The sequence below is a fragment of the Ascaphus truei genome, chromosome 13 (genome assembly GCF_040206685.1).
Source record: "Ascaphus truei isolate aAscTru1 chromosome 13, aAscTru1.hap1, whole genome shotgun sequence".
Classification (NCBI taxonomy): Eukaryota; Metazoa; Chordata; class Amphibia; order Anura; family Ascaphidae; genus Ascaphus; species Ascaphus truei.
Genome location: NC_134495.1, coordinates 50,435,025 through 50,458,671, shown reverse-complemented (window position 1 = coordinate 50,458,671; position 23,647 = coordinate 50,435,025). Strand labels below are relative to the sequence as shown.

General features: G+C 48.7%; 1 protein-coding gene across 1 annotated transcript; it reads right to left on the bottom strand.

Moving 5' to 3' along the window:
* Nucleotides 1–353: 353 nt before the first annotated feature.
* LOC142465192 (ubiquitin carboxyl-terminal hydrolase CYLD-like) lies at nucleotides 354–23,647 on the bottom strand. The gene is made up of 15 exons (XM_075569179.1): nucleotides 23,354–23,647; nucleotides 21,273–21,777; nucleotides 20,586–20,868; nucleotides 9,637–9,705; nucleotides 9,095–9,366; nucleotides 7,800–7,968; nucleotides 6,463–6,604; nucleotides 6,068–6,190; nucleotides 5,573–5,664; nucleotides 5,107–5,170; nucleotides 4,788–4,920; nucleotides 4,319–4,427; nucleotides 1,619–1,737; nucleotides 1,319–1,523; nucleotides 354–1,006 (listed from the first exon to the last, which is right to left on the bottom strand). The coding sequence occupies exons 2-15, from the start codon at nucleotides 21,723–21,725 to the stop codon at nucleotides 822–824; spliced, it is 2,418 nt and encodes an 805-aa protein (XP_075425294.1). The 5' UTR covers nucleotides 21,726–21,777; nucleotides 23,354–23,647; the 3' UTR covers nucleotides 354–821.

Sequence of the window (23,647 nt, the reverse complement as noted above, 5' to 3'; positions counted from 1 at the left end):
GAGCGAGAGACACGCACAGACACACGCACAGACACACGCACAGACACACGCACAGACACACGCACGACTCCTGTCACTCACCTGGCATTTTATTTTTTTGCTTTTTTTAGTAAAGATAAATATTCTTGGGTCTCCTGCAAGCAGCCACCACTGCAAATTCACCAAGATATTATATTTATGTCCTTATCCCCTCCACGTTGGAATCGTTGCAGCATTTTGTTACATATAATCATCACAAAAAGGGTGTTGCATGGCTGAACGCTTGTACTTTTTGACACCCTTAGTAGTCCCTTAATGTAAGGGACAGTATCTTTAACGCCTTCACTGCTAGAGAGGCCAACACCGCATTGATGTTCATTACGACATGTACCGTTTATTAACCTTTCAGTGGGACCAGTACAGGGAGCAATGACCTTGTCTAAAGGACTAATTTGGTCCCAAAGTCATATAGATTTAGGTACAGTATTAAGGACCAGACCAAGGCCCAAGGGGGCAAAGAGTTACTGCCAAATGTCAAACAGGAGTCAGCGGCAAAGCCGCTCTCAGAATTGGACACAAAGTGAGGTAGAGTGCCTGGGTCCAATGTCACGGTGGAAGTCAGCAGCAGGGCCAGGCTCAGAGTACGGTGCAAAGTGACTTTGTCCTAGGTCCCACGAGAGTCGGTGGCAGGGCGAAGCTGAGACAGACAGCAGGTTAAAGTGACATGGAGGTCACACAGCAGTTATTGAAGACTGGGTCCATCTATCCACTTTAGACCTGTTCTCCTAGCTGTACGAGGCTGAGGCAGCAGCGTGTTGAGATTCCGCAGCACAGGCTGTGTTCTATTTGTACAGGCTGAGGTCGGGGCTGTAGTACAGACACATGTACGCGTCACACAGCAGCCGGCGGGCGTACGTGGGCATGCCTTTAAGGTCAGCTTGTCTCAGCTCCTTGGGGGTCATACTCAGATACTCTGCCACCTCTGGGCATGGGGTGACCCGCGGGATGTTAAACCCATTCTGTCCCCCTGTAGAGGGAGGAGACGGAGACACTGATAAGGAGAGAGCGGAGAAAACAACAGACTTGGGAGAGGAGGGGAAGAAATGAAGATTAGTTGCACAGTCAAGGGGAAGGGGATGAAGAAGTAAGGAAACAGACAAAGAAGGAGAGAGGATAAGAAGGAAAGACAGAGGATACAATGGAGGGGAGATGAGTACATTACAGGTACAAGTGGTTAAATCAACAGAGACTCACTAACCAACGGACACTGAAGCTGGGACAAGGAGTCACCTAGATACACAGACACAAAAGGGAGGCATAGACACTACCGAGACCTTACCTTCTCGGTCAGCCATGCTGTCAAAGAAAACCCAGAGAGGATTCTGGGTACCCAGCCTGACGAAGGCCACATAGTGACTGGTCTCTATGCACAGCACGGCATACAGCTGCATGGACTGTCGTGGACACACAGCCTGCCCACATAGACCTCCTGGCACACGCAGCTCCCGCTGATGATGCCCACTGCGCTGCCTGTGAAGATGAACCTGCCCGGAAGAAAGTTCAGGGTCAGGACCCGTCATCCTATTGTGAGAAAATACTGTGGTTTTATCTGCTTCTCCTTGGCGGGAGAAGGTGGTACCTGTGTGCTGCAGATGGAACAGTACTGCTTTATGTGGCCCGGGGTGATGCTGGCATCCTCATAGCACTCATGACATTCCACCAGCGCCAGGGACTGACAGATACAGCACTGCCGAGGGGCTGGAAGAAAAGCACAGAGAGTAGTGTGTACATGGAGCAACCATACAGCACAGGAAGCAAACGCAGCTAGGACTTCTTTATTTGTTGGGTTCTGCATTATCAGAAGATATCATTAGTATAGAGGGTCCTTTATTCTTATGTACTAATGTCCCTTCACTTAGGGATGGTCACGCCACTCAAACACCAGCATTTCTCGAAGATTTTATTTGATGTTAATGTGTGACAATGCGTCACAGATTTGGTAGAAAGCTTGAAGCTGCAGATAGGGTAAAATGACCCTGCACAGATGTAAAACTTTGTAAAAAGCCTGAGTTTAACTCTGTACAGATGTGGTAAGACTTGTTCCCTGTGCCGTGATCGCCGGGCCGCACTGCAGCCGTGTGTGGCCCCGTAACAAGTAAGTGGCCGGGAGGATAAACTCTGCGAGGGTCCATGTCTCTGAATGGGACCCTGATTATCCTCCTGGGCCTGCCACCAATCTGGAAGAGCAGCTCAGGAGGTGAGAAGCAGTCTCTGTGTCTCACCGAGCAGCTCGGGAGGTGAGAAACAGTCTCTGTGTCTCCCCAAGCAGCTCAGGAGGTGAGAAACAGTCTCCGTGTCTCCCCGAGCAGCTCAGGAGGTGAGACGCAGTCTCCGTGTCTCCCCGAGAAGCTCAGGAGGTGAGAAGCAGTCTCCGTGTCTCCCCGAGCAGCTCAGGAGGTGAGAAGCAGTCTCCGTGTCTCCACGAGCAGCTCAGGAGGTGAGAAGCAGTCTCCGTGTATGCCCGAGCAGCTCAAGAGGTGAGACGCAGTCTCCGTGTCTCCCCGAGCAGCTCAGGAGGTGAGAAGCAGTCACCGTGTCTCCCCGAGCAGCTCAGGAGGTGAGAAGCAGTCTCTGTGTCTCCCCAAACAGCTCAGGAGGTGAGACGCAGTCTCCGTGTCTCCCCGAGCAGCTCAGGAGGTGAGAAGCAGTCTCCGTGTCTCCCCGAGCAGCTCAGGAGGTGAGAAGCAGTCTCCGTGTCTCCCCGAGCAGCTCAGGAGGTGAGAAGCAGTCTCCGTGTCTCCCCGAGCAGCTCAGGAGGTGAGAAGCAGTCTCCGTGTCTCCCCGAGCAGCTCAGGAGGTGAGAAGCAGTCTCCGTGTATCCCCGAGCAGCTCAGGAGGTGAGAAGCAGTCTCCGTGTATCCCCGAGCAGCTCAGGAGGTGAGAAGCAGTTAGTCCGGTCTGTCCTGCCCCATGATGATGTAGATGCCCGAATATGGGAATCTATGTCACGAGGGGAAATACTATAGGACCATATGCAGTCATTAAGGGAGTTGGACAGGACATAAATGTCTTGTCCAACCCCTTTGACGTTAATGACCGAATATGGTCCTATAGTATTCCCCCTCGTGATATAGATCCCCATATTCGGGCATCTACATCATCATGGGGCACGACAGACCGGACTGGTACAAAAAAAGATTACATGAAAAAAAGAAGAACTACACTCCGGAGACCGCTCAAGCAACTTGAGAACCCACAAGGACAGGATAGATCTATGTTACCGCTGTTACAGGGTTTCTGTATATTTGTGGCATGGGATTCTTTTTCATACATGTTGTGCTATCTTTTCATTGGCCATCGTCAGGGATTGTTTTTCGGATTTCTTTTTTTATTGTTGGGCATCGGCCCTTTATTGGAGGTATGTATTGGTGCGCCTGAGAATGGGGAGGGTGGCCTTCATCCCGGCAGGGTTAAGTAATCTTTGTATTTATTTATTTAGGGTCTACTGTGAATGTCAATGTGGCTATTTAGGTCCCTGTTGAGGGCTTAGGTGGCCACAGTGACAATCAATGGATTTAATATGTTCATTTTTATTGTTGTATGTTTTTATTTATTTTATTATTATGCTTTTGAATGGGCAAAAGCGCTATTAGCCCGAGTTGGCTTATAGGACTATTGGCAATTACTGTGGGGGTGGGGAAGGTACTCTTGTTGGGGATGGGAGAAGGGGCTACTTGCCCTGGGGAGGGTGGGAGGAGGAGTTAACCCCTTCATTACCTTAACAGTTAGCCACTGAGGTAATGAAGGGGTGCAAGTAATTTATTTTAAATATTGTACTGTACATGTATTCTTTTTTGTATCAGTCCTGTCTGTCTGGCCTTTTGATGTTGTAGATGCCAGAATATGGGTATCTACATCATGAGGGAGAATACTATAGGACCGTATTCAGACATCTACATCATTAAAGGGCGGGACAGACCGGACTGACTGCTTCTCACCTTCTGAGCTGCTCTGGGAGACACGGAGAAAGACTGGTTCTGTCCCTCTGCACAGCTCTATCAGACTGGCTGGCCCGGTAGGATTAATGCTGCGGGGGTCCCACTTTAATCCTCCAGGGCTGCAAAATGTACTGTTTCCAGGGCCACGGATTTCTGCATGTTGGTCTGCGGCACTGACTACATCTGTATGTGACATCCTCTATACCATCCAGCAATCCAATTAATGACCACCTGCGGCAGTGACACATTGGTCAATGATCCTTACATCAAATCATGATCCATATCCAACTCCCTCATCTTATGTTTGGAGTCCTATAGTGGTCTGAATCTTGAGTACTTACTGTCCTCCAGGAGGTCTGTAATGTCCAGCTCCAGAGTTGGAAGGATGGTGGGGAACATCTTGAAATTCTTCCCATTCCTTGGCATCTGGATGATAAGGCAGGAGGGAGCCTGTAAAAGAGGTAAGGGGAGGAACATAAACCAAAAGATACATTGATGTTAATGGCAGATAGAAACCACATGGCCCATTTAATTAAGGTAAATATGCATTATTATATATAATTATTCAATATTGGATATTCTATATTTTTTGTTATCAGTTGATTTACTGCTTTCTACTAGGAGGCTTTTGCATGCATCCACCCCTCCAACAACGCAGGACTTTCTCCAGTCTCCACAGATGCTTCCCATCTGTCCCCCAGTTTACACCCTTATGGTATTGAAGATTCTGTCACATCATATGAGTTCCATGCACCAAGTGTCGCATTGGCACAGTTTTCATGGCCTCTTACCTCTTACCAGTTTTCTTACCTCTGTGAACTTGAGGTCACTAGTGATCATGGACCACTCTAGGAGCTGCTGGACACTGGGTACATCCACCGACTTCCTTTTCTCCATGAAGATCTGGTAGAATATGCAACCCTGAGGCTTCTTCTTTGATGTCCTACATCGATAGGGGATGTGTTACGGAGAAGATAAGCTAACACAGGTTAGCGATACAGTATGAAGAAGAAGGGATTGGAGATCAAAGGTGATGGCAGGAGTGATAAAAGAAGGAGAAAGAGTTAAAGGAAGAGCATAGAGACAGGACATGGGAAGTGGTTATCATGCCATGACACATAATTTTTACCTGATATAAAAGAGAGGCTCCACCCGCAGGACCTGGAATAACTTGTTTAGAAATTCCTCTGGGTCTGTTCACAAAGAGGGGATAGAGAGGGAGCATCAAGTGGAGTACAAACTATTAAGGGAAAGCAGATGAAGTAGGTGACTATTGAAGAACGTCAGAATATTAAATGTCTAGGTCTGGATTGTTCACAGAACAGGTACTGTACATGGAAATACAGTTCAGCATACCAAGGGCTGTAACATCGCAGGTGATCCTAGACTTGTGCACCTAGAATTCTAGACTCAAAAGAAAGACTGAGCAGTGTCTACACTGACCTGCCCCTTCACCTCACACAGAGAGAGACACACAGTGACCAAGAGTGGCCATACTTGTAATAGTGAGTTAACAAGGAGTCCTCTCTTATCCACACAAGCTCTCTCAGCTATACAAAGGCCAGACAGTGTACAGAGATGCACAATCCCATCACCTTTCTCTTCACTAGTAAAGCCTGTACTCTTTCCAGCTGCTTCCAAAATCTTCCTCAGAGCCATCACTTTGGTGGCACATACGTAACCGTTCCTGAGGGGACGGCAAGGACACAGGGTGAGAGAGAGAGAAGAGGGAAGAATGTAATGGAAAGAGGCATAGGGAAAAGGGAGAACTTCTACTGGAACAAATTGAGAAAGATTGTAGAGAAATGGGGAGGAAAATGAAAAAGAAAAAATGAAAGGGGGAGGCAAGGGAAGAGAAGAAATAGAAGGCAAAAGAATGAATAGAAAACAGAGCAAACGAGAGATAAAAAGCAGATCATAGAGAAAGATGGGGCAGGTTGTTGTGAATCTTTAAGACAACAACCTTTATCACAGCCCAAATGCTAGTATTAGCAATGTATTCTCAATGCCAGGTTACAGTTGGCAAGACATTATTAAAGACCCTTACTCTTAACCCCACCTGAAATCTCCTGCTTGCTATTGGCACTCACTTCCGGAGCGGGTTCACTATCTCGGTGCGCAGCAAGTCCCGTGTGTCACTGTATGAATCACGGTCATTCTTGTCCGTAGGGCGCAGGAGCATTGTGTCCAGAACAGAGGAGCAGGCGAACATACTGAAAGAGTGTAACAGAGTGAGAGAGAGAGCGATGGAAAGAAGAGTGATACAGTACAGTGTGCCAGACATACAGATAGAGAGGACAAAAGTGGTGCATGAGAGAGATTAAGAATGCAAGAAAGTGTGTGAGAGCAACAGAGATGAAGATTAGTAGAGAGAGATAGTGAGTATACAGTAAGTACAGTAGGCATCGATATGTGTCTCGCACAGGGTTGTGAAAGAAGTTCAGATGCTCTGGTAGGGTAGAAGCTTAGGAGCAATGCTCCTCACCAGAAGAGCGTTGCGTCCAGGTAACAGGAGTTACAGTGTCCCTGAATCCCCTTCTTCCATCCTGTTAGACATTCTGCAGCATCGCTGCCCATCGCAGGGGGAGTATCCTCCTCCACACACTCGCTGGTGTAGTCCCGGAATGCTAAGAGAAACAGAGAGGCAGAGAGGGCAATGCCAGCCTTGCCCATCACACGCAAACTACCCTCTGGGCACAGCATACGTACTGTCATGATCGGGGTATAAGGGGTTAATGGGATCTGTGTATATGTTGATCTGCATCCCCCTGCTTGAGCAGAATTGCCCCAGGTCTGAGATGTATTCCCCCAGCAGTCTGTGTTATATTCCTGTATGTGTAGAAATCATGTCGGGAGGGAAAGGGTTAACCATATTGTGTATATGTTGATCTGCATCCCCCTGCTTCAGTAGAATTAATTGCTATGTTATGTATTAACATGGAGAGAGGGTTAACTGTGTATTTGTCATAATGTAAACCCCATAGAACCATATCTCTGTATGTTTTTGTGCTACAAGGCTGAAATTTGGATATGCTTTCCTATGCAACGAACACAGGTTGCATAGATATTGTTAATCTGATTTAAAATATGGGAGAAATAGTTATGTTATCGCTGTTTTTACTATAACTTTGGATATAAGTTTGGAAGCTCGCCAAATGGTCCCTTTGATATGTAATTGTACAATCAAAGGAGGCCACTTGAAAGCCTCATTGCATATGCAGCCAGATCTCACAAGTAGGTGATAACCATTTCACCTGTCAAAAGTGACACCCTACATGAAAGACCCCTGCCCAATAAGCATTTTTTCTAGACAGGATGGCAACGAAGGCATCATGTCATAGTTTTTTATAAATGGGCTGGCCCAATTAGCTACAGGGGAGGGTTGTATTAATGAGGGGCTGGGTAAACCCAGCTTTTTGCATTACCTGGCAACCTGTGATTGGGTCAAGATTTTTCTTCACCAATAACTGAACTGCCATGGTAGGAATGGGTGTCTGCGTCTATATAGTTGCGTGCACCCCTTATTCCTGTGTTGGTTGCTTCTTGCTGTCGTTTTGTCGTGCTTGTTGTGACTTATAACAACTAAGGAGCTGCTATTCGGCTGAATATCTCCTTGTCCAACCTCAGTAAGTGTAACTATTTCTGTAATGTTATTTGCTTGATGTATTGTCTGTTCTGCTCATAGGAAATAAACTCATTCAGTTTACTATATCCTAGTCTTGTTCAATCTGGCCTGGTTATTGTATATATGTGCTATTCACTCGTGACAGGTACCATGGGGCCAAGCTCTGTTTCTCTAAACTGTGCAGGCGTCAAGCTCACCAATGGAGTTACATCGCAGGATCGGATTGGTCGGGCCGTGCAGAGAGTAGAAGCGCGAGTCTGGCCGGCAGTTTCGTAGTTTGACAAACAGAGCCTTATTGGGGCCGCAGTGAAAATAACGACTCCCCCTGTATGTCCCGTCTGTGCAGACGGACAGCATCTCAGCCTCCTGGGGAAGAAAAGAGAGGGGCTTTGCAGGACTGTCTAGTAACACAGCGCTTAGCTGTACAAAGAATTGTTTTATTGTCGAAGAGGAGAAGGGGAGTTCTTCTGCATGGTTCTGCAGCACAACAATGGTTAATATAGTACTGGAAAAAGGACCTATAGCACACAAGAGAGAGAAAGACAAAAATAGAACACAGACTACTACTCTGTATAATATAGATAAATATTCCCTGCTATAAATAGATACACTTACAAGATAACAATACAAATCAAGCAGAGTAAGTAACCTTAGCTGGATCTGTTGTTAGAGAAAATCCACTCCGCCAGACTCAACTGAGCTCCTCTATGAAGATGCAGGTGCTGGACTGATCAGCCCAAGACCCTTATGCTCCTTGTCCTTGCATCGCTATACAAAGTCACTCTCTCTACTTTTATGGTGGGGGTTAGTACAACATTTTAATCTGCTCTGTAAAGGCAATCAGATCGATCAGCAGCGCATGAAGCAGCCAGTCAGCGCGTCTTCTTGCTCTGAAAACATTACTTTCACAGCTGAGCCTATCAGTTCAGAGGGAGCGTCTATAGGTGGTGAAGATTTGTCCTGACCGAGTCCAGCACCTGCATCTTCATAGAGGAGCGTGAATTGTTATCTTGTAAGTACAGTATATCTATTTATAGCAGGGAATATGTATCTATATTATACAGAGTACACTATGTTCTGTTTTTGTCTCTCTCTCTCTTAGGTCCTTTTTCCAGCACTATATTGACTTTTCTCTCTGGGTGAGAGTTTGGGCCAGCGGCAAGGAGAGATTAATTCATTTAGTATAGATTTAGTATAGATAGTGACTTATATCTGTGTATCCTTTGTTTTTGTTTCGTCTATATCATATTGCGCAATTCTGTTTCTTGCCACAACAATGGTTAAGGGGTAAGGATCAGCAGTCCCTCAATAGTAGTTAAGGGGGCTAGGTGCAATGCTCTGCCAGGCTTTCCAGCATGGAGGGAGTTAAGAAACAATGCTCTGCTGGTCTGAAGTAGGGAAGGTCAGTAACAGGGCAGGATTAGGTCTACTCTCACAATTGCTATGGATCAGAAGTATTTTTTGTAATGAAGGATCAGATGGGTTGAATTACCATCTCGAGTCCAGCAATGGAATCAGGGGAATCTGGGATCTGCCCAATCCAGCGGATCACCCCATAAATTGGGGGGTCGTGAACTTCCACCATGGAGTTCAGTTCCAGCCCCCGTCCTAAAGGTTCTTCTTCAGACAGGTGAGGGGAAGTGCTCCCATTTCTGGGGGGGCAGTACAGGCTGGAGGGTGGATGGTGATCCTCAGAGGAAGGCGGGAAGGAAGAGGGTGGCTCCTGCCCCTCAGGTGAAGTGGTCAGCGATCTGGGCTCCTCAACTGTATGGTGAAAGAGTATGAAGCCTTTATTATCACTCCATACAGCTCAACACAGCCTCTCCATACTTCCCATCCAACTAATCAGAGCCCTCTTTATTCCATTCAGCTCAATGTGGCCACTTCCAATCCCAGCCACAGCAGCACAACTCTCTCTGTATATGGCCTCTTTCACCTCATCACACTTGTACTCCATCATCAAATATGTGCAGCTCTAGTAGTGTTCACATTGTCTCTCCCCCCCCCCCTTCCTCTCATGGTTTCTACCCTAACCTTGTCCCATGTGTTCCTCTGGAATACGCCACTTGTCGTTGCTCTCCTCTGCTGGGGGTGGCTGCTCTTCTGTAACAAAACCACATACCAATCACTATTTATTTATAAAATGTGTTACCAGGAAGTAATACATTGAGAGTTGCCTCTTGTTTTCAAGTATTAACAGCAAAAGCAAAAAAGACACAGCACTACTCCCAGCAGATGAGTGATCAAAAAAAGGAGAGCGTTCCCAAAAGTGAAAAAAAAACTCATTTATTAGCAACATGGAGAAAAGCAGCATACACAGGCAAAAATGCCCACACCTACTGTACGCGTTTCAAGCGTTAGCTCTTTATCAAGGTGGGAACACTGCTTTTTTGATCATTTATCTGCTGGGAATAGTGCTGTGTCTTTTTTGCTTTTGCTGTTGTTCCTGATTGAAGACTGAAGCACACCTGTACCTGAGGACGTGGACTATCACCCAAGGATGCTGCACTATACAGTATGTGAGTCCTTGAGATTTATCTCTTTCATCATTCATTACACTATACAAGGCTTATATGTGCCTGGACACTTTATTGTGGGTATACCTTACTACAGCGCCAAGTGGGATACTGCCAGTTGAATGGATTGTATATGAGATATTTCATTATTTGATAGCGGAAAGGTACTCCAGCCAAGGAGTTATATATTTTTTTCTTCTTTTCATCAGAAGACCTATACATGTGTTTAGAGCATTCCACAATGTGTTTATAAACTGTTTCCAAGTATGTCCTGGGCAGAGTGTTGAGATGACAAATAATACATGGTTACAAATACAGTTACATAAGTGAACGGGGTATACATTATATACAAGACATAGCATGCACAGTTAGAGATAATATATATTATAGGCGTATGTAACAGTTACAGACCAGATTAAAATGTGAGGCAGCTTTATTTTTGAAAGAACTTAAACTGGTTGTGGATGTGAGAGTCTCCGGTAGGTTGTTCCAGTTTTGGGGTGCACGGTAAGAGAAGGAGGAGCGGAGGGATACTTTGCTGAACCTTGGGACCATGAACAGTCTTTTGGAGTCAGATCTCAGATGATAAGTGCTGCGTGTGGTAGGGGTGAGGAGCTTGTTCAGATAGATGGGTAGCTTGCCCAGAAAGTATTTGAAGGCAAGACAGGAAAGGTGAACTTTGCGCCTCGACTCAAGTGATGACCAATCTAGTTCTTTGAGCATTTCGCAGTGATGTGTGTTGTAGTTGCATTGGAGAACAAAACGGCATATTGAATTGTAGAGGGTGTCAAGTTTGCTAAGGCGGGTTTGGGGTGCCCAGCCATATACTATGTCCCCATGGTTGCTAATTGGCATTAGCATCTGCTGTGCAATACGCTTTCTGACCAACAGAATTAGGCCGTGCTTATAGTGTTGGCGACAGCAATGCCGCGTCAAAACAAATGTATTGATGCCGTCGCGTGCGCTTATAGTAGGAGCGATGCAACGGCTTGGTCGCAATCGCTGGAAGCCATTTCAATTTGATTTTTCCAGTGACCGCAGCGTGACGTCAGCATCGCTGGCACTATAAGCGCGGCCTAAGGGAGGATTTGTTCCTGTAAAGTACACCTAGTTTGGCATAGGTTTTGGATGTCAGGGTATCAATGTGCATCCCAAATGTTAAATTGGAGTCAAACCATATGCCCAAGTATTTAAAACTACACACTCAATTCTCCTCCTCACTTTTAAAGCTTTACACTCTTCTGCCCCTCCTTACATCTCAGCCCTAATTTCTCGCTATGCACCATCCCGACTCTTGCGTTCTTCTCAAGGATGTCTTCTCTCTACCCCCTTTGTATCTAAAGCCCTCTCCCGCCTTAAACCTTCCTCACTTTCTGCCCCACACCTCTGTAATGCCCTTCCCCTCAATACCCGACTAGCACCCTCTCTATCCACCTTTAAGACCCACCTTAAGACACACTTGCTTAAAGAAGCATATGAATAGCACTGGATTATCCTGGACACATGATACATAAAGCTTGGCCCCCTGCAGACGCACTTACTAGAATTCCCTCCTACTGTCTCTATATGTTCCCCTACCTACCAATTAGATTGTAAGCTCCTCGGAGCAGGCACTCCTCTTCCTTAATGTTACTTTTATGTCTGAAGCACTTATTCCCATGACCTGTTATATATATTATTTGTTATTTATATGATTACAACATGTATTACTACTGTGAAGCGCTATGTACATTTATGGCGCTATATAAATAAAGACATACAAAACTAGTAACAGGAGTTAGGGTGGTGCTAGCGTTGGTTCTGATCTGGAGCTCAGTCACTGGAAGCTTAAAAAAATTAGCCTTTGTCCCAAATACCATTGTTACAGTCTTGTCAGTGTTTAAAAACAGTTTGTTTTGGGAAATCCAATTTTCACGTCTCAAAAATTCAGATTGACGTATGTGTTCAAGGTCGGAGAGGCTAGGGCTGTGTGCATATAGGATGTGTCATCTGCATACATGTGTATTGAAGCTCCCTTACAAGCTGTAGGAAGATCATTGATGAAGACTGAGAAGGGTAGGGGCCACAGATCACAGCCTTGGGGGACACCACAGGTGATATCCAAGGGGTTGGAGTTAGAGCCTGAGATAGACAAATGTTGGGATCTACCTGATAGGTAGGGCTGAAACCAGTTTAAAGCATGCTTCCCTATTCCAGAGCTCTGGAGTTTGTTAAGCAGGATAGCATGATCAACAGTATCAAAAGCCTTTGCAAAATCTACAGTAGGAATATTGCACAAGTGTCCCAGTTCCATTCCACACTGGATTTCATTGTAAACTTTTAGCAGGGTCGTTACCGTGGAGTGTTTGGGGCGAAAGCCAGATTGAAATTGGCTAAGGAAATTTGTCTGGGTATATTAATCGCTTAATTGGGAGTGGACACATTTTTCCATGACTTTGGATAGTATTGGGAGAAGAGAGATTGGCCTGTAGTTTGAGACAGTGTTTTTGTCCCCACTTTTGACAGTTGGGACAACTCTGGCAGTTTTCCAGGTCTTTGGGATATGGCCAGCAGACAGGATAGAGTTGATTATGGAAGCAATTGGTTAGGCAAAAGGCACTACCTTTTGCAGGAGCCTGATTAACTGTAGGCTGGTATCTCATTGTACAATATGAGCTGTGCAAAAGGATTTCTGTTTGACGCACTGTAAAAAAAATGGCACAAACCAAGGATGGGGTCACTTTAACCTTTCAGTCATGAGGTCGCATAAGCTTTTTGGAGACTAATTATCTCCTTCCGTGCTGGAGGAACCAGGATCGGATTGCCAGGTTGGGAAAGAATGTGTGTGCTTGATGGAGTTATAGAGATGTGGGCAAAAGTCATGAGTGCAGATGTTCGCTTTTACTGGACCAATAAGAGAGTTCGTCATAGATAATCTTTTCTTGTGTGACCTTCATGTGCACTTTACTTATACCATAGTACACATGAAGAAGTAACGTGAGCTTTGGGAAACTCCGCTCACAGTTACATCTATGAAGAACTCTCACTTCTACACTTGTCCAGAACCAGTGCAGCTTCTAGAACCTGGCCCTGTCCGTAGTGCAGCTTCTAGAACCTGGCCCTGTCCGTAGTGCAGCTTCTAGAACCTGGCCCTGTCCGTAGTGCAGCTTCTAGAACCTGGCCCTGTCCATAGTGCAGCTTCTAGAACCTGGCCCTGTCCATAGTGCAGAGTGGGACGTATGTAGAGTTATTAGACATACACAATCTTAGCTCAAAATACAGTCCCACAGTATTAAATATGTATATATTTGTGTCATTTGGAGCCATACTGGGAAAGTGACCTCCAAATACAGGAAATAAAGAAGCCCCAATGCACGTTCAATATAACTAAATATTCAATGAATTGCTATATGTATGACTCATTTAGTTAAATCTTTTGGCCCGAACATTTCAAGTTGTATCCACAGCAAGGCCGACCCTATCATCAGGTATATACACTGCCAATGTTATATTGTGTCCTGTGTATTTCCTCCTCCTGCATAGAGAAAAGAGGGGGAAAAAACAATGATACATCCAATAGCATGGGATGTGGGACATGTATGCCATACCTAAGGCTGCACTTATAGTGCCTTGTGACGGCAACGTCACTCTGAATCAAATACATTGACTCCGTCGAAAGCAATTATAGTAAGCGCGAAGGCGACAGAGTGACAGAGCGACGTCACGGCAATTTTTTTTTAAGCCGGGTCTACTTGATTTTTGAGAGACAGTCGCCACATGTGACTGTCTCTAAACCAATCAGAGACCGCGGCCCGCCCCCTTTCGTGACATCGCTGGCGACAGTCGCGAAAAATCTAATTATAACTTTCGCTGGTGGCGACGGCTACGGGTGACATCATCAGTCGTGTCGCCATCGGCAGCACTATAAGCGCGGCCTAAGGGGTTACAAATGTAGGAGCACTGTGTGTGCTGTACAGTGCCATTAGGGCTTGGTCCCGCTGCGTCCGGTGGCACCAGCCACCAGCCCCTTACCTGCAATCCGTTGGTCCCCGCTGCCTCCTCCCTCCGTGGCTCACTACGTGCTTTGACGCGTCAGCCGCCAGCGCTAAGAAGAAGGTGTTCTGGAGCGTTGAAGCCTCACGTGGTGCGCGTGTGAGCCAATGAGGAGGTAAGCAGGGGAGCAGGGAAGGAGCTCGTAGGGAGGCGGCCTGTTTTTTTTTTTTGCCGGCTCAGTTTCATTCAGGAGGAGGGAGCCTGGCCTCCGGGCTCCTGCACACCGGAGGAGGGGAGGGGGATATGTACAGACGGACCCTCCGTTCAAACCACGCCCCCCCCCCGCTCCGGCTCCCTCTCCCTACAGACCGCAGATAGCGGTCTGTGCCTCTCAGCGCGCTGCCTGCATGCAGTGCGGGCGCGCTGACTGAGGGAGCGGGGCCTTAGCCTTAAAAACCACAAGTGCCCATATAAAAATAGTGAGAAAAAAACCCCAAAAAATAAAGTGCAAGGAAATAATCTATATACTGTATACTTCCCAAGTGTATTGCTACTGCAAAGGCGATATAACTGTTTTGTTTCCTCTTTTCTCTATGTAGTGGAGGAAATACAAATGACACAGTATAAAGTTGGTAGTGTAGGACCTACGGATAGGGTCTACCCTGACATGGTTGCAGGTTTGATCTGCTTTGACCAAGGATTGAATTAAATGACCCGTACTTATGAGAAGAAAAAACATATAGAAATTAACTATATCATGGCTTCTTTGTCTAAATGTGGACCCTTTATAAAGCCTTAGGCAGGGATTATTGTCCCGGCTCAGCCGCGTGAGAACGTGCTCGCTACCACACGCACTCCTGCAGCCCAAGCGATTTGTCAACTTGGCTGCAGGAGATCGTAGACGCGTGGCGGGGGCATCACAAAGCTGGTTCGTCCTCATTGGCTGAACCAGCTCACGTGCGCTGACGTCACGCGGCAGCTGCCTGAAAATACAAAATTGGTTGTATTTTCAAAACGCGGCCACATCAACGCGCCTGTCGGCGCGCAGGCATGGGGGTAGGTCCCATAAAATAATAAAGCAGAGTGCTTGCCGGGTGCGCGCACGCAAGCGTGTGCACGCTGCGACGCCGGCACCATAATCTGGGCCTTCGTAAGAACACAAATTGAAAATGGAGTATAGTCTTGGGCAATGTAATGTGGGAAAATGTTACACACCAATAATCAAAAATAAACACAGGATACGGATACCGGGGCACTCTAAGGCCTCGTCCAGGGTGAGAGCCCGTGATGTCAGGCGCTCATGTTGCCCGGGCGATTCCTGGCCAGCTACTTGCATGTGTGAGGGTCGTGCTAGAGGTAGGGTTGCCAGGTGGCTTGTCTAAAAATGCTCGACAAAATAGTGAAAGGTGCGACGCGCGCGATAATCGTTGATGAGGAAGACTGTTATTTATAAAAGGAACCGACTGTAATTTTTTCTAAATTTCACTCCAAGTATTCACCAGTTTGCACCAATTTATATTCTGTTTCGTAAAAAATCTGGGGAGGAGTCTTGGGAGGGAATGGGAGGGAGAGGGAGGGAATGGGAGGGAGAGGGAGAGAGGGAGGAAGAGGGAGGGAGAGCCCTTCCGAGGATTTTTTTAGGAAAAAGAATATGAAATAGTGCAAATTGGTGCGCGCTTTGAGTGACATTTAGAACAAATGACGTAATGGTCAGATCATTTATAAATAACTGACCTGCAGTCATACAGACCCATGGCGAGCAATACTGTACCCCTCCTCATCCTCTCTCCCCTTATCCTCTCACCCTCCCACCCCACTCCCTTCATCCTCACTCATCCCCCCTCCCTTCATTCCCGCTCATCCCACTTCTTTCATCCTCGCTCATCCCCCCTCCCTTCATCCTCCCACTCCTTGCTTCATCCTCCCACCCTTCCCTTCATCCCCCTTCCCTTCATCCCCCCTCCCTTCATTCTCCCACCCCTCCCTTCATCCTCGCTCATCCCCCCTCATCCCCCCTCATCCCTCCTCATCCCCTCTCCCTTCATCCTCCCTCATCCCCCCTCCCTTCATCCTCCCTCATCCCCCCTCCCTTCATCCTCCCTCATCCCCCCTCCCTTCATCCTCCCTCATCCCCCCTCCCTTCATTCTCTCTCATTCCTTCTCCATTCACACCCCCCTCCCTTCATCCTCTCTCACCCCCTACCTGTCATTATAACCCCATAGGACAGCCAGAGAAGACACACACACACGGACAAAACAGAACAAATACACACAGGCAGCACACACAGGCAGCACACACAGGCAGGACACACAGGCAGGACACACACGACACGACACGGGACACACAGGCGGGGGACACAGGCAGGATGCAAGACACATAGACAGGACAGGCAAGACATACAGGACACGACACACGACACGGGACACACACAGGCAGGACACAGGACACACAGGCAGGACGCAGGACACAGGCAGGACGCAGGACAGGCAAGACACACAGGCGGGGGACACAGGCCACAAAGGACATACACATGACGGACGCTGGGGACACAGGATACACAGGCAGGACACAGGACACACAGGCAGGACGCAGGACACACAGGCAGGACGCAGGACACACAGGCAGGACACAGGACACACAGGCAGGACACAGGACACACAGGCAGGACACAGGACACACAGGCAGGACACACAGGCAGGACACAGGACACACAGGCAGGACACAGGCAGGAAGCAGGACACACAGGCAGGACGCAGGACAGGCAAGACACACATGCGGGGGACACAGGCCACACAGGACAGAGACAGGACGGACGCAGGGGACACAGGACACACAGGCAGGACACAGGACACACAGGCAGGACGCAAGACACAGGCAGGACGCAGGACACACAGGCAGGACGCAGGACACACAGGCAGGGCGCAGGACACACAGGCAGGGCGCAAGACACACAGCAGGACGCAGGACACACAGGCAGGACGCAGGACACACAGGCAGGACGCAGGACACACAGGCAGGACGCAGGACACACAGGCAGGACACACAGACAGGACGCAGGACACACAGGCAGGACGCAGGACACACAGGCAGGACGCAGGACACACAGGCAGGACGCAGGACACACAGGCAGGACGCAGGACACACAGGCAGGACGCAGGACACACAGGCAGGACACAGCTTCACCTCTCTCTGCTCCATGCTTTTCCTCCGCTCTTTGGCCCCACCTCCCAGGCTCCTGCCACCTCCTCCTGATTGGCTGCTGCTGTGTAATGCCGCCAATCAGGATGGAGGAAGCTGCCCAGCCCCCTAGCAGCAGCAGCCCTGCTCTCTCCCTTCTCAGGGGAAATCCCGCTATTGGTTACTAAGTCCGCAGACATAATACCGGACACATACACGTTCGGTATTATCTAATCTCTCATTTTTTACCAGACAGAGTAACCAAATACCGGACACCTGGCAACCCAAGCCGGGGGGCGTACCCGTGACGTCATGAGAGCGGTTCGCCTTCATTGGCTGAACAGCACGTGACCCGGGCAAGCGCGACACAAAAAATTGCTTCCGCAAGCAGCTGAGTGCGGAGCGCTCACATGCACTCTGGACCAACACATTGTCACAATGTGTTTGATCGCACTGAGCACAAGCACGCTCAGCTTCACACTGGACGCGGCCTAACTCGATGAGGGAAGGCCCGCTGCTATCCCAGGTACAGGAGACACAGGGAAGGCCCGCTGCTATCCCAGGTACAGGATACACAGGGAAGGCCCGCTGCAATCCCAGGTACAGGATACACAGGGAAGGCCCGCTGCAATCCCAGGTACAGGATACACAGGGAAGGCCCGCTGCAATCCCAGGTACAGGATACACAGGGAAGGCCTGCTGCAATCCCAGGTACAGGAGACACAGGGAAGGCCCGCTGCTATCCCAGGTACAGGAGACACAGGGAAGGCCCGCTGCTATCCCAGGTACAGGATACACAGGGAAGGCCCGCTGCTATCCCAGGTACAGGAGACACAGGGAAGGCCCGCTGCTATCCCAGGTACAGGAGACACAGGGAAGGCCGGCTGCTATCCCAGGTACAGGAGACAAAGGGAAGGCCCGCTGCTATCCCAGGTACAGGAGACACAGGGAAGGCCCGCTGCTATCCCAGGTACAGGAGACACAGGGAAGGCCCGCTGCTATCCCAGGTACAGGATACACAGGGAAGGCCCGCTGCAATCCCAGGTACAGTACAGGATACACAGGGAAGGCCCGCTGCAATCCCAGGTACAGGATACACAGGGAAGGCCCGCTGCAATCCCAGGTACAGGAGACACAGGGAAGGCCCGCTGCAATCCCAGGTACAGGAGACACAGGGAAGGCCCGCTGCAATCCCAGGTACAGGAGACACAGGGAAGGCCGGCTGCAATCCCAGGTACAGGAGACACAGGGAAGGCCGGCTGCAATCCCAGGTACAGGAGACACAGGGAAGGCCGGCTGCAATCCCAGGTACAGGAGACACAGGGAAGGCCCGCTGCTATCCCAGGTACAGGAGACACAGGGAAGGCCCGCTGCTATCCCAGGTACAGGAGACACAGGGAAGGCCCGCTGCTATCCCAGGTACAGGAGACACAGGGAAGGCCCGCTGCAATCCCAGGTACAGGAGACACAGGGAAGGCCCGCTGCAATCCCAGGTACAGGATACACAAGGAAGGCCCGCTGCTATCCCAGGTACAGGAGACACAGGGAAGGCCGGCTGCTTTCCCAGGTACAGGATACACAGGGAAGGCCGGCTGCAATCCCAGGTACAGGAGACACAGGGAAGGCCCGCTGCAATCCCAGGTACAGGATGCACAGGGAAGGCCCGCTGCAATCCCAGGTACAGGAGACACAGGGAAGGCCCGCTGCTATCCCAGGTACAGGAGACACAGGGAAGGCCCGCTGCAATCCCAGGTACAGGAGACACAGGGAAGGCCCGCTGCAATCCCAGGTACAGGAGACACAGGGAAGGCCGGCTGCTATCCCAGGTACAGGATACACAGGGAAGGCCGGCTGCTATCCCAGGTACAGGAGACACAGGGAAGGCCGGCTGCTATCCCAGGTACAGGAGACACAGGGAAGGCCCGCTGCAATCCCAGGTACAGGAGACACAGGGAAGGCTGGCTGCTATCCCAGGTACAGGAGACACAGGGAAGGCCGGCTGCTATCCCAGGTACAGGAGACACAGGGAAGGCCCGCTGCAATCCCAGGTACAGGATACACAGGGAAGGCCCGCTGCAATCCCAGGTACAGGAGACATAGAAAAGGAAGAGTAGAGGCTTCACGGATTTTATAAATGCAATAATTTATTGAAGCCAACTAAAGTGTCCAACGTTTCGGCTGTCACTGCAGCCTGTTAGGAATGCCACTCTTTAACAAAGGCAACCGTGACAGACGAAACGATGGTCACTTTATTTGGCTTAAATAAATTATTGCATTTATAAAATCTGTGAAGCCTGTACTCTTCCTTTTTGTGTGTAGTTTTGGGCACCTCTCCATAAAGAAAGCATTATAGAATTAGAAAAGCCCAGAGAAGCACCACCAAATTAATGAAGGGGATGGATAATCTGATTTATGAGGAGAGGCTAGCTAAATTACATTTGTTATATTAGAAAAGAGGCGTCTAAGAGGGGATCTGATAACTATATACAAATATATTCGGGGACAGTACAAGGAGCTTTCAAAAGAACTATTCATCCCAATGACAGTACACAGGACTCGGGGGCATCCCTTAAGCCAGGGGTGTGCAAACTTTTGCAGCTGCCCCCCCCCTTACCTCTGTTCCCTGCGTCAAATGACCCCGCAGCGTCATTTGATGCAGCGTTGCCATGGCAAAGCATCAGCTGCTGTCTGAAGCCGTCTGAATCTCGGTAATAGGTTGCAGAGACCTCACGCGATCCCCCGGCATTTCATTTAAATGCCGTGGGGGAAAGCGTAGGGCCTCTGCAACCACCGCGACCCCCTACAAAAATCTCCCGCACCCCCATTTGCGCACTGCTGCCTTAAGGTTGGAGGAAGGAGATTTGAAGAGCAACAAAGGAAAGGGTTCTTTACAGTAAGGGCAGCTACAATGTGGGATTCATTACCCATGGAGACTGTGATGGCAGATACAATAGATATCTTTGAAAAAAGGTTGGGCATCTTTTTAGAAAGGGAAGGTATACAGGGATATACCAAATACGTAAACACGTGAAATCCATTATTTGGAGTCAGCCATTCATTTAGTTTTCCCCTTATGAGACAGTATTGGATGATATGTCATTGGGTTTTTTTTTAGCCTTTCTCTGGATCAAAATACTGTAAATACAAATTTAGGATAGGTATCTGTCGTCAAAATATGCTAAATTTAGAACTTGATGGATGTATGTCTTTTTTCAACCTCATCTACTATGTAACTATATATAACTGTGTAGAGTAGACAGAGGAGTTATATGGAGTTTGTAGGGAGGGGGTGACACAGTAGGGTATATATGCATTACCGCTGCCTCGGTCCTTCTCGTTAGCTCGTGGGGGGCTCTGATGCCTGACGCCTCGAGAAAGGAAGTTCACCTGCCGAGGACGCTGATCTTGGTGGTTTCTGGACCCCAGGCCAGCCTCTTCCAGCGGGGTGTCATCCGTTCTTGCTCCCCTTCGGACTGGTGGCTCATCATGCCCCAGCTCCAGCCTGCTCCCCGGAACGAAGACCCCACAATTTTCATCACAGGAGAAGAACTGGTGACCTCGGAATGAGCCGTCCGTGAAACCTTTACCCACTGCTGAGCCCTGGGAGGGTGAGGGGTTAGGGTTAGGTGGGAGAGGGGAAAGAGAGCAGAGAAAGACATCCTTATCCTGAAAAATCACCTCCTCTCAGGATCCTCCCTTACAAGAGACTATTTTTCTTCATGGAGAACCACCTCTATCAGAAAATATGTCCCTTAAACTTTCATGGGATCCCTCTCTAATAAAATGTCTTTCTTCTCAATGACCTTTCGTAAGATCCCCTGTACAAGATAATGTGTCCCTGTAGATTTCATCCCTTATAGAATAAAATATTTGGCTCTATAAAATTTTGTACAAAATGAAATCTCCTGTTCCTTTTACCAAACCTCTGTCCTCTTTTCCTTTTTCCAGCGCTCTCCTTTTCTCCCTTGTTAACTTTTACCCTCCCGACAACCTCAAATACTTACCACCAGCTGCACCCCATAAAGCACCCCCTGCTTGTTAAACACATGTCCCCGGTAGCACAGCACCCCTCTCTCTCTGCGCCCACTGGCCGAGGTCACCTGCACCCTAACGGGGTCCCCTGGGGCCAACTCCAGCACCTCCCTCAACCTGCGCCGGTCCTTGAAGAATTCCAGGCGCTCTTCCGTGTCCGTCACTGCCCGCAGCACCTTCCCCGCCAGGGACCCAAGCTCCACCACTGACTTTATGTCCACCCCAACCACACTCTGTGATTCCAGCACGGTCAGCCAGAGTGGAGGAGGAGAGAGCAAGGGGTAATCCACCGCACCGAGGGCAGAGGGTGGAGCGGGTGCTGGAGTTAGCAGGCTGCCCTTTTCCACCTTCTCATTCGCCCCTTCGGAAGATGCAGGGGGGGCAGAGAAATCATGGGTGGCGATAAAGAGACGTGGAGAGGACATTTCACTCTCTCCTGTCCACTGAATCCAAGGAGAGATGAGGACGCCTAGAAATCTAGGGAGTGAGAGGAGAGAGATCTGCATTATTTATACAGTGCTGTGCGATACTGGTTCAATTACATACTAATCCACAAAGTTAACAATCCAATAGTTTCACAGTGACATTGGTAAGTGCTGTACTTTCAAAGCGGCAATCCACTCCCCCAGGTCTCTCTTCTCTTTTTGTTTGTTTGTCCAATTATCCGTGGGCAAATGGGGAGGGGATGTGATGCTCATGCTTTATTTCTCTTGGTGTATTATTATTATTATTATCATCAATTTGTAAAGCACCAATATATTCCGCAGTGTGGTACAATGTGGGTACAGTAATTTGATAATGACACACAGAGTTGTATACAAATCCATGCACAAACAGATACGAGGTAACGTGGGCCCTGCTCATAAGAGCTTACAATCTACAGGGAGTGAGGGACAATGTTGAAATACCTCAGGTTGGAGATTGGTCCAGCCACACAGCGGGTCCCAATAGGGTTGGGGGGGGGGGGATGTGGATGTTAGGGGTACACCATATAGGCTTTATTGAAAAGGTGAGTTTTCTGGGAGCTTTTAAATGTCTGGAATCTGGGGGAGAGTCTGATGGTGCGTGGCAGGGAATTCCAGGGAGCGGAAGGAATACGGGAGAATTCTTGTAGGTGGGAGGGAGAGGAGGTAATAAGGCAGGAGGAAAGGCTGATGTCATGGGCAGAACATAGGGGTGTTTAGGATGTATTTAGGGATGAGCGGAGATGTAAGCGGAACAGTGTTGTTGAAGGCCTTGTAAGTCAGTGTTCTAGAGGACATGTGAAGCCAGTGTAGAGATATGCGTAGTGCCCCGGGCAGGGCCGGCTTGATGGCAGTGCCATCGGTGCTACTGCACCTGCGCTTACAGAGGCCCCGCGGTCTTCCCAGCCGGCCCTGCATAATGGGGCAGTGAGGTAGAGGAGTCTGACAGCAGCATTTGGGATGAATTGGAGTTGGGACAGGTGGACAAAGGAACTGCCAACTACAAATATGGCTGCCGGGGTCACCTATAGAAGACCACGTTGCGGCTTTCTATTGACAACCAGAGCAATACTGATCCCGGTGGCCATATTGTTTTCCCGAAGAATTTAAATCCTAACTTCCCCCTTGGAACATTGTGGTTGAGCGTAATTTGTGCGCCGGAGCCACACATCGGGGCTGCTTTGCGCTTCTGGCCTCTCTAGCAGTGAGGGGGTAAAGTCTGACAACACACTCGCTAGCACTGCAATGCATACTTCACATGGGTGTTGAACGGGTGAGCGCTTTCACCACATGACAACTCTAATAAACCTGCTTCAACGTGTCACTTCCCATTCCTATGTTCTGATATGGACGGTTCAGGGCTGGAGGAGATGCTCAGTGGGAATGTCGTTGCCTTTGAAGTAGGTGAAGCCATTTAAAGTGCCGGCGTCGGCTCCTTTTAACCTTGGGCAAGTGACTTTATTCCCCTGTTCCTCAGACAGCCACATTAGATTGTAAACTCTGTGCAGGGACTCGGAATTCTACTGCACAGCGCTGCGTAGACTGTCCCTGCTACGTGAGACAATATATTATTACAGAGTTGTACTTACCTCGGGCACCTTGCAATTTCACTGCTTCTCAGGTCCCCTGAAACCCCCCTCTGATGTCCTCGGAAGGAATAGGTTTGCACAGTATTTGATTGTCAGCTCTTCAGCCCAGTACACCTTACTGTAGTTTTGTCTCCCTTGCTGCAGTCTTGTGATCTGCCTCCTGTGGGGTATTATAAGTGCCCCATAGGCTGTGTGTGGGGTAACACAGGCGGATGAAGGTGGCTTCCTATTTAAGTTACAAAGTATCATTACTCTCTAACTTGTCTCAAGTCTGGGGATTTACAACCAGGAAGT